Source organism: Python bivittatus, unplaced genomic scaffold (assembly GCF_059951505.1).
Source record: "Python bivittatus isolate LINGU-HERP-01145 unplaced genomic scaffold, Pbiv_v1 ctg000590_np1212, whole genome shotgun sequence".
Lineage (NCBI taxonomy): Eukaryota > Metazoa > Chordata > Lepidosauria > Squamata > Pythonidae > Python > Python bivittatus.
Window position 1 is genome coordinate 11,863,029 of NW_028277086.1, and position 11,657 is coordinate 11,874,685.

General features: G+C 45.5%; 1 protein-coding gene across 1 annotated transcript in view; it reads left to right on the forward strand.

Annotated features, from left to right (window-relative positions):
• The window catches only part of WASHC5 (WASH complex subunit 5), a 37,021-nt gene extending 34,335 nt beyond the window's left edge, over window positions 1-2,686 (forward strand). The window contains exons 28-29 of the mRNA XM_007441883.3: window positions 820-907; window positions 2,361-2,686. Coding sequence (XP_007441945.2) covers window positions 820-907; window positions 2,361-2,417 — 145 coding nt within the window. The 3' untranslated portion in view covers window positions 2,418-2,686. The remainder of the gene's footprint in view (window positions 1-819; window positions 908-2,360) is intronic.
• The last annotated feature ends 8,971 nt before the right edge of the window (window positions 2,687-11,657 follow it).

Genomic DNA, 11,657 nt, shown 5'->3' on the forward strand with positions numbered 1-11,657 from the left:
AATAGAAGCTGGATAGTCATTATCCAAGAAGCTTTAATTTGGATTTCTGTGCTGACCTGGGAATTGCATTCCATGGCTAAGAAAACATGAGCTGCTCTGTATAGGGTGGAGAACTTCTGACCTTTAGATGTTGCAGAGCTACAGCTTGCAACAATGCAATTTGGCTAATGATTAGCGATCCTGGCAGTTGTAGTTTAGCAATATTCAGAGGGCCATGGGTTCCTGACCCTAAATAAAATTAAAATTTGGATCACTGGTCACTCCCTTGCCCTTTCCTAAACCTCTTCCAACTTTGTTGTAACCTGTTTGAAATGTGGTGGCCCAAAGAGGCACAGAATTGTACACCAGTAATCCACCACATAACGCTGAACCTGTGTCCCTGGATGAGTTCACATATTATTCTCAAGGCATGGTTTAGTTAACAAATCTCTGCTGGCTGAGTTCACATGACATGCTGAGCCAGAGTCAGTCAGACCCCATATTAATAGTGTGTAAATCTTGTCATTGATTGGTGTTGTAACACCATCTCTTTTTTTACTTCCTGTCTAGCTTAAAGGCCTGGGTTTTGTCTCCCATTCAAGTATAAACCAGGTTTAATCATGTGTCTCTTTTGGGGAGATCAGCCATGGTCTCGGCTAGGCTCTGCATCTGCTGTGGTGTGACACAAAATGGTTCCATTTTAAACCGTCCTTAAATTATGTTAAGCATATATGTAGTTGGGAGGGGGGGGTTCCTACAACACTGAAGCATGTTTTTGAAGCTGGCCCATCACAGAGGTACCAAAATAATTCTGTGTTATGGTTTTGTGCCTATCTACAGCCAGAAGGTCCCAGAAATGCCAGCGGATGTTGTGGGCGCCTTGCTTTTTTTAGAAGATTATGTTCGTTACACAAAATTACCAAGAAAGGTGAGTAACAGGTTTCTGAGAATATATTTATTTCTATATCAAATTTGTCACTGCCCATCTCATTGAAAAGCAACTCTGGGCAGTTTATGAAGGAGGTAAAATCAATTAAAATTCAACATAAAAACAATCTTAAAAATAATAAATAAATTCCAAAAATGATGGAATTGGTGAATAACTCAGGAGTGATATCAGGGCGCCAGTCACCCCCAGGATTGATTAAAACTCTTATCGCCCCACGCAAGCTGGCAGAGCCAGGCCTTAGCCCTTTCCGGAAAGCCAGGAGGGTAGGGGCCTGCCGCACCTCTGGGGGGAGAATGTTCCAAAGGGCGGGGGCAACGGCAGAGAAGGCTCTCCGGGGCCCCACCAGCCGACGTTCTCTTGCTGACGGGGTCCGCAACATGCCCTCTCTGCCCGACCAGGTGGGACAGCCCCTCAGGTAACCCGCACCCGTGCCGTGTGGGGATGAGTCCAATGTGCTGAGTGGACAAAACATCCAGCATTTTTGCCTGTATTTTTCAGACCTCCTCAGATTTGCTTTAGAGTGAGGACACGGCTCGCGTAGCATGCTGTTTCAGGGGAGGCGTTCCTAGGAAGGTCATTCCCAATAAACTGGGTCTAAAAAGGCAGTCATGCTGAGTAAGATAAAGGAACAGTTGAGCAGTTTGTTTTCCATGGCTTGCTCAGAAATGGCCCACTCCGACACCACACTTTGAATAATTTAGTCCACCGTTAATTTGGAACAGGGCCCATCTTTTCTGAAAATAAGAATTTGATCCGCAAGTGGAGAGATTAACCAAAACCAAAAGAGTTAAGTGTGGATTTAACAAAAATAGTACTGGCGGTGCCTTGCGTTATTTTTCTCCGCCTACAGTTGCAGTTTCCCACTCCATCCCTAAGCGCTTCTCTTCAGAAAACCCACATCTCAAAGGCCGCCTTAGAGCTTCATCCAAGGCCTGTCGCTTTCTCTCAGCAGATCTAGGTTTTCCACTTTTTATTTAAAGTAGAAAGAGTCCTTTTCTTGCCATTACTTCATTTTCTTATTTTTGATGTCTTTCACCACTTTCCTGTGTTTTCTCGATCACTGGCTCTTGGCAACAGCAACATCGCGCCCCCTTCTTTTGTAACTCCTTGGGTGCAGAATCATCAGTACCAATTCCCTTTCTTTGTTGCCTACAAAACCCACTTCCTCGCTCCATCATCTGCTGTAATTGTCCATACAGTTCACGTCCAGCTAATCTACCTCTCAGTGGGAGCTAACCCACCTGGCATCTAGAATTAAACCAAATGGTTCTTTTCTCTGGGTGACTTCTCCGTACATTTTTAAATAATTTGATAAATGTGGGTATGTTGTCATGATCTTAAAATCCTTCTTATTTTTAGACTCTGTTTTCAAGGAAAACATCTGTTTCCACAGAAACATTTAACCAAAGTGTTGGGTCCTTTCTTTCCCTAGGTTGTTGAAGCCCACGTGCCTAATTTCATTTTTGATGAATTTCGGACAGTTCTGTGAAATTGCAACTGCTGGTTCTGGCTGGAAATAAGAAACAAACCTCAATAGGTGATAAGGAGGAAAAGAGCATCTATAAATGTATGAATTTGCATAATCATTGAACATTAATATCCTTCATTAAAATAACTGGAATCATGATCAATGGATTACTTAATTCAAGCAGCGTGTATTTTGTACTTAACCTATAATGTACACAATTCCTTCACAACAGTATGTGAATATAGAAAGACTTTTTTTGTAAGGCAATTAAAAAAATAATATTGAAATGAGTGGGTTGTAAATGTTTACCTGTTTTCAGATAGTTCACCAGTGCATTATTCACTTAGTACCATTATGCATATTAGTAAACAGTTCACAAAGCCTGCATGCTAAATATTTGATTCTGGGTTTGCTGATTTCCTGTGTTCTGACTTGTCTGACATTAGACAGTGATGTTATCTTTCTCCTGTTGCCTGGTAAGGTGGCAGGAGTCACAACAGTCTTCTCATACTTCTCTTGTCTCAGCAAGTTTCCGTTGTCTCCTTAGCCCAAATAAACCAGCCGTACTTTTAATGGACATATACTATCCAGAGAATGTCTTCATGGTAAGGTTGGGCCATAAGGCAGCATTACATTGGTTGAAGCTCAACTTTACTTGCTAATTCTCCCTGACAGACATCCCTGTTTGATCCTACTTAGTTACGTTGGGTTCATCTCTAATTTAGCTAATGCACTATATTCTGTATATTAGGTCTCTCTCAGCCGTAACTTGAAGTAGCCCTTTCCATGTAATTCCAGAGCTTCGATACTTGGCAAGCATGAAGAAGAAGCTCAAAATCACCCTCCTTCATTTTGTTTAGTATACAGTGAGAAACTTGGAAGGGCTTTCAAGACTGATGCCAGCCCTTCAAGGTAAGCTAGATCCAGAAACAGGCACTGCAGGGATTCCAGGAATGCTACTATATAGTTGTCAGATGTAATAACAGATTCTTGAAAGCCTGTCCAAGTTTCTCTGTGTCTCTTATACTAAACAAAATCAAGGCGCAGATATTTTGAGTTTCTTTCTCGCACCCCTTTCTGTTTCTGGACTGTGTAACCTCTTGTCCAAATTCCTCCTTAATGGCTCTTTCATACCTTCCCCAAAGTCAGCTCTAAATTCTTCTGCACTTGTGGCTCTTCTTTTCACTGGTTCTTTATCCTACTTCTCCATATATGAGTGTCATACTGTGACTGGGATTTTTAAGGGATATTTTGGTTTACAAAGATGACAATTGACATGTGGAGACTTTTATGCTTAGGTATTTACAACCAGATCCCAGCTTTCACCCGGTGTCAGGTTTCCCCTTAAGTCTCTCTCCTCTTTCAGAGACTTTTCCCCGCTCTAATTTTCTTCCTAAATGCTTAAATTTCTCCCCTTTCGCTCCATCTCCCTCTCCTGTTTCTGGACTTACCAAGAAGAAAGGAGTGTGCTGGATTTACAGCAGGATGTGCTCAGCGCCACTCGTCTCGTTTCCTTGGATTTTCTCAGCCGCTCACCATCTGCATCTCCTTCATTGGGGAAGAACCTCTCGCGGTCTTTTGCCCAGTCCTTCCCCAGAAACTAGGGCTTCGCCAAAGGCAGATGAGTCCCTCCTTCCCGTCTTGGGTGAAGATGCCATCTCTCTGGGACCTCACTTTTCTTCCTCCAGGGAAGCCATCCATGGACTTTTCTTTTCCCTCTTCGACCAGGAACCAACAACTTCTCTGCACACTCACTTAACTTTACTCTCCAACTTTACTCCATTCTCGTTCTCTCTCCTCTCTCTCTTGGCCTCCAATTTTGGGTCAGACTGGCAGCATGTCCCACAGCAGCTGAGGAGGTGGGTGTCTCCCCAGGGCTCTAGTTCCCATCATCTATACGCCAGGCTGGACCAACGGGACTGCTGTCTCCATCTCTCCCCACCACAGCCCTGGCCAGCAGGCAGCTCAGCTCCTCAGCCTGCGTGCAGCACAGTTGCCTTTCAAGGCCAGGACTAATCTGCCACTCCCCTCCTGTCTCTCCTATTGCTGACTCACACCAGCAGGACAGCAGCCATCCCAGGCCACTAAACACCATATGGCACAATGAGATGACACTCTCCTCTTTTCCCAATTCCTCCACCTAAGTGTGATTGTTTGTAAACTTGAATCAACTTGCTTGTCATGAACTAGTGGCAATCAATTTCAGTGTCTTCAGCTTAGCTGCAAAGTGTAAAAGAACACAGGTTGAAGGAAAGAAAGTAGGTGGAAGGGAGGGGATATTTTATGCTCTCTAAAAATTATAGCATGGAAAACAGGTTCATGCTTAACAGCTTCTTTGGCAAAGCAAAGCTGCTTAGCGAATCACCCACAGGTGTGGTATGTGCACCCCCACTTGCTCCAAAACTCCTTTTTTGCTTTAGATCCAAAGCACTTCACCTCTCTACTTCTTACCAATTGCAAGTTGATGTTGTTACAGTGAATATACAACAAAGAAGAAGGTGAACAACTTAGATGAAGTCAGTAAAGCAACTGAAGGAAGGGGGTTTTATGGATAGGAAGAAGCCTTAAACATTGAGTTCTGGCTAGAAGAAGCTCTTCCCCCTGAGATTATTCTGGGGAATATGGCTGGATAGGTTCTTCATATTCAGCATCTTTCCCCCTTTTTGGTGTTCAGGGTTCTATAGGTACCTATAGAAATGTAAACAGTGAGGAGGGTTTCAGTATAACCTCACCAAAATGCTAGATTACTAAGTGCAGGGATGCTCAGAAAATAGTCAAAATGCAGGTGTGTATATGAAATTATTCAGTGACCGTTTAAAGTTAGGATGGCGCTAAAAGAGGGGGACTTACAACTGGTCCTCAAAGTTGTGGCTGTTGTAGCATCCCCACGGTCATGTCCCGATTCAGGCACTTGGCAACCAGCTCGCGCTTAAGACAGTTGCAGTGTCCCACGGTCATGTGATCACCATTTGCAACCTTCCCTGATAGCTTTCCACAAACAAAGCCAGTGGGGAAGCCGGCAGGAGATCACAAGTCACTCCCACTCCCACTTTTTCTCCCAAGGAGTCCCTGGGTGGCAGGGGGATCTCATACTCTATAGTGCCCACACTCTTACCCACCTGCACTCCATATCACTCACCTGCCCACCCGTAGCTTTCACCCACCAGCCTGCTTGGGAGCTGCCTAAAAAGGAAAGACTTGTCGGTACCACAACTTGCAACTTCCTGCCGGTTTCCCCATTGACTTTGCTTGTTGGAAGCCAGCAGGAAGTCGCAAGCCATAGACATGTGAGGTCCTTGCTTTATGACCTGCAGGCCTCCCTTAATGACAGCAATGGGGACTGCCGGGGTTGCCATCACTAAGCGGAGTGGTCGTGACATCGTGCTTTACAACCGCATCGCTTAGCGATGGAAATTCTGGTCCCAATTATTGTTAAGTGAGGATTACCTGTATATGTATGTGAAATATACAAATGTTTCCACTGAATTAAAAATTGCACTCCCCCTCTATGTTTTCTACTGTCCAATATTTCTTTAACTTCAAAATGTTGTTCTCCTTCAACCATGATTGGTTTAAGAGGCACTGGGGAGGGATGCCATTGAGATGACTCTGTAGGGTTTAAGCAGGTCACAGTGGAACACTGGATGGATTCTTTTAAACGTAGCAGGCATCTGTAATCATAGTGAAACTGGATTATTTTATCAATAACAAAAGGCCCTACAAACTTTGGAGTGAGCTTTCTGGAAGGTTGTAATGATTTAAGATGCTTGGTAGATAAAAGAACCTTATCACCTACTTTCCAGTCTTTTTCTGGGGTTCTCTTAGCATCTGCAAATTTCTTGTACGTTGCTCTGACCTCCTTCAATGATGCCGCAATCTGAGGCCACACTTGTGTCATTTGTTGGACCCATTCATCAACTGAAGTGACTTGAGTGGACTGTTTAGGTAGTTCTGGGATGGGTACAAAGTCCTGTCCTGTAGCTATTTTAAAAGGGGTGAGCCCAGTGCTTTGGTGCACTGCATTATTATAAGCTACTTCAGCAAAAGGTAACAGCTCATCCCAATTGTCTTGTTGGTAGTTAATGAAACATCTCAAATATTGTTCTAGCACTGAGTTCAGATGTTCACAGGATCCCGCCGTTTGGGGGTGGTACCCCGAACTCAAGCCTTGCGATGCCCCCAGTAGTTTTAGGAATGCCCTCCAGAACTTGGCAGTAAACTGGACCCCGTGATCCGAAATTACTCGTTCTGGGACACCATGAGTAGACGTGCTATAAAAATAACTTAGCCAGTTTGGGGGCTGATGGAAGGGATTGGCATGCCACAAAATGTGCTTGTTTGGAAAAAAAGGTCTGTAACTACCCAAATGACTGTCTTTTTGTTGCTTTCAGGCAGGTCTACAATAAAGTCCATGGAAATCTGCTTCCAAGGAGTCCCTGGGTTTGCTACTGTCTGTAGAAGCCCCATTGGTTTGCCCCCCCTCCTTTTGGCCATTGCACACATGGGGCATGTGGCTACATATTCCCCTACATCTTTCCTCATTGTTGGCCACCAAAATTGATGCCTGAGTAGATGTAATGTTTTCACAAAACCAAACTCCCCAGCTGTTTTGCTGTCGTGACTTCTTTGCAAGACCCACTTTCTAGCGTCTGCAGGGACATACAGCTTAACTTGCCACCACCATGCCCCTTGTTTGTTCACTAGAGATTGGCTGTTGTTTTTAAACCAATCATCCTGAGCAATCTGGGCATTTAATTTTTTCAACAACTCTCCTTCTGGTTGTTCTTCACCCCTCTTCCTCTGAGCTCTAGTGACCATTGTTAGGGCTGATTGGGCACATGGAATTACAGGAGCGACCACTTCCTCCCTCTTGCTGTTGTGTTGAGGCAATCGAGACAGGGTGTCCGCTAAAAATATTTTTCCCCCAGGAATGTACTTCAGGGAGAAGTTAAATTGATGAAAATATTGTGCCCATCTCATTTGCTTGGGTGACAGCTTCCTCAGTGCAGTCAAAGCCTCTAGATTTTTGTGATCAGTCCACATTTCAAAGGGATGGGGCGATCCCTCCAACAAGTGTCTCCAAGAAACTAACGCCCAGCGCACCGCAAATGCTTCCTTTTCCCACACCAATCAGCGTCTTTCCGTTTCTGAAAATTTCCGGGATATGTACGCACATGGGAACAGCTCCTCCCCTGCCCCCTTCTGTAATAACACAGCTCCCACTGCCACATCCGAAGCATCTGCCTGGATGACAAATGGCTGTTCTGGATCAGGGTGCTTTAAGATCGGTTCAGCCATAAACAGATGCTTTAAATCTTGAAAAGCTTCCTGGCACTCCTTAGTCCAGGCCAAGGGGGCTCCACGTTTTGAGGCCTTTGCCTTGTCCTTGCTCTTGGTTTTCAACAAATCGGTGAGTGGGAGTGCTACTTGGGCAAAGTTGGGTATGAACTGCTGATAGAAGTTAGCAAAGCCCAGGAAACTTTGAAGTTGTCGCCTGGTTTTGGGAGCCTACCAACCCGTGACGTCCCTCCCCTTGACCGGGTCCATTTCAATTCCCTGGTGCGAAATTCTATACCCCAAGTAGTCAATTTGCTGTTTATGAAATTCACATTTGGACAGCTTGGCATACAACTGAGCCTCCAGTAGCTTTTTCAGTACCTTCCTGACTAATTGTACATGTTGCTCCATGGTTTCAGTGTAAATCAGGATATCATCCAGATAAACCAACACCCCCTGGTATAAATCCTCTTGTAACACCTCATTTATAAGTTGCATAAACACCCCCGCCACTCCTTTTAATCTGAACAGCATTATTTCATAATGGAAGCACCCTAGGGGCGTATTAAAAGCGGATTTCCATTGATCTCCTTCCTGGATTCACACCCTGAAGTACGCCTCCCTTAAATCCAGCTTGGTGAAAATTTTCCCTTTGGATAAATGGGCTAACAGGTCTTTCATCAAGGGGAATGGGTACTGGTTGTCAGCAGAAATGGCATTTAGCCCTCTATAATCTGTGCACAAACATAGGGAGCCATCCTTCTTTTCCCTGAAAAGCACCGGTGCAGCAATTTGAGAATGTGTAGGTACAATAAAGCCTCTCTTTAGATTCTTATCAATGAACTCCTGCAAGGCTTCCAACTCTTTGGGTGTCATTGGATACATTTTCTTCCTTGGAAATTTAGCCTCAGGCTCAATCTCTATGGCACAGTCACTGGCGCAATGGGGGGGTAGCTGATCTGACTCCCTTTCGCTAAACACCTCCTGCAGGTTGCGGTATTGCTTGGGAATCTGATTTGCAGCCTCCACTGCCTTTTCCCCACTCACAGCGCCCATTTCTCCCTCTGACAACATCTCGGTAATTCCACTTCCACTCCCCCCTCCTTCGGGAAGCGCAAGATCTTTTCCTCCCAGTTTACCTCTGGGTTCTTCCTTTTTAACCAGTTTATGCCCAGAAGCACTGGGTTGCAAGCCATGGGAGTCATTAGGAATTTAATAGTCTCTTTATGATCCCCCATAGTTACCTCGAGCTCTTCAGTGCAATATTCCACCGGCCCTCCCCCCGCTGGGGGTCCATCCAGCTGGGTAAAAATCACAGGGGTTTTGAGTCTCTTTAAGCGCAGTCCCAAACCCCGGGCGAGGGCAGGATTAATCAGATTTTGAGAGCAGCCAGAATCTATCAGCACCCGCATCTCTGCCCTTCGCTTCGTCCTCACCACCCTTAGTTCCACCCAAATTTTAATGGGACTCACCCCCATCTCTTCGCTCTCTGAGTCCTCCCGTGAGCTGCTTTCTTTCTCCGGAAGAGCAGCCGCCTGTTGGAGAGAGAGCAGAGCTAACAACTTCCGGGTTTTCCCTCCGCCATGTGTTGCCGCTCTAGCTCCCGCCTTGCTGCCTACCACCACTGACTCCTTCTTGCTGGGCTTCGAAGACTTTGGTCCCTTCCGCTCCGTCTTCTTGCCTCCTTGCTCCGTCTTCGCTTTAGGGCACACAGCGGCAAAGTGCCCCAGCTCCCCGCAGTTGAAACAGATGCGACGGCTCCTGCTACTTTCCGGCGCACTGGTCTTCATCTTGGGCGCCGCCTTCTTTGTCCCGGGTAAGGGCGGAAGTCGGGTTCTTGCTTCTATGGTGCGCCATTGCTCCTCCACTTCGCCGGCCATAGCGACCCATCCATTAAAGGTTTTGGGGAAACCCTGGCACAGCACGCGCTGCAACAATTCAGGTTGTAAGCCCCTCTGGAAGAACTCAAGCAGGAGCTCTTCAGGCATGTTAGGCAGCCTCTGAGCCAACCCCCGAAATTCATAGGCGAACTCGGATACCGACTTGGACCCCTGCTTCAGCCTTTCCAGGTCATGTCATGCTTTTAGCACCACGCACGGGTCTTCAAAGCACGCACAGAGACCTGCCATGAAATCCTCTAATCTCCTTAAACCCCGGTCCTTCGCCCTGTGCAGGCCAACCACCCATTCTGCAGCCGTACCTTCAAAAAAACTGGACACATAGGAGACCTCCTCCTCCTCGCTGCGGAACAAACCCCCATAGCCCTCCATGTAGATCCGAACCTGGGTGATAAAGCACGCCAGCTGCTCAGCATCTCCCCTGAATTTCATGGAGATGCCCCGCTGCTGCATCGGGCTCTTCTTGGTTCTGCTAGGTGCGAGATCCTCCTCTTCCTCGCTGGAGGTCTCACCTTCGGCTGATTGCTCTGCTGCCTCCGTTCCTCCCGGTGTAGCCGCTGACTCTCGCATAGGGAGCGTAATTCCCCCTCCAAACAGCTGATCCACCACTGCCTTTAGCGCTCGCATATCATCGGATAGGGACCCCATCTGCCCTTCCAATTTCCCCATGCGATCTTTCATCGAAGGGCCTCTTCCCTTCGTCGCCGTGGCCTTTGCCCCCGCTCGGGCTTGGCGCGATGATTGCACCAGATCCTCCTGGGTTATCACCTTCACTTCCAACGGAGGAGGGACCGGTCTCTCTTCTTCTTCCCCAATGACATCGTCAGCCATCCCGTTGCTCGGTGGGTCCCGGTCAACGTGAGGCTTTGGACTCCCCGCAGGGCAAGCTCCCTGGTAGAAGTCTTCACAGTGAGTCTTAGCAAAATGTAACGAGCTGCCACTTGTTGATCCCAAATCCAGTAACTTTCCTTGCAACCAATATTGATTCAAAAGAAAGTTCATTTATTGAGAATAAGTGTACAGATCCAAAGCATTGCTAAGACTGAGCAAAAGCGCGCCAAGAGTTGTTTTTCTTACTTTACTCCCCCCCCCCATCTCCCTTAGTTCTTGGTCTTCTGATTCCCTCGCTGGTACGACCTTGCACATTCCAGTGCCTGTGATAAGGAGCCATCTGCTTTTAACGGTTTCTCATTCCTTCTCCCCCCGCCTTTTCCAATGGCAGAACCGCAGCATGTAAAAAGCAATTTCCAAACTATCCATATAACGATCTATTATAAAATCTTGCGAGGATTCTGACACAAACATACAACACATACTGACTCAAATAGCACAATCTAGCAACTTTCTACAACATGACATCATTGAGTGAACCAGGCTGTAAAGCTTCAATCCTCACCCACACAGCTGCCATAAATAAATAAAATTTAATTAATTTTGAACTGTGACTACCAAACAATAGCAATTAGCAAAGTCACAAGTTGCTGAAAAAAAGAAAGTCTACAATTGCAAAAATCACAATATTTATCTGCAGCATTACCATTATTTTAATGCAGCTAACTTGGTCAGAACTAAACCTAACTCAAACCCTAACCCTTGTTTGTCATCGTAGTAGCCAATTATCCCAAATTTTCTTACAAATAATCTCACCACATTTAAGCATTCATAGTTTGTGAGCCCCATTGCGCACAACCGAAGACAGGAAGCCTCCTCTCTCACCAGACTCACTCTAGAAAATTCACATCCAATTTGCGACTAACACAGATCCCAACCCTACAGAACCTGGAAAGGTAAATTAAGAGTTGCACAAAAATTATCAGAAAAACAAAGGTTTATTATAAGTCCTGGGCTACAATAATAACAAATGGCAAAAATATAGATGTTCACCACTCCCCAAGGTCCTGTTAAAAGTTGCACACTTTAAAATATTTTAAAAGTTGCAAGACAGAAAAAAAAAATTAAATACATGGATAACAGCCATAGTGCTACTAGTTTAATTGATTTTATTCTAATTGAATCTTTTTTTTTTGTTTTTTTTATTTTTACAACAAACACAAAACAAACATGAACAAACAAAAACATAAAAAGG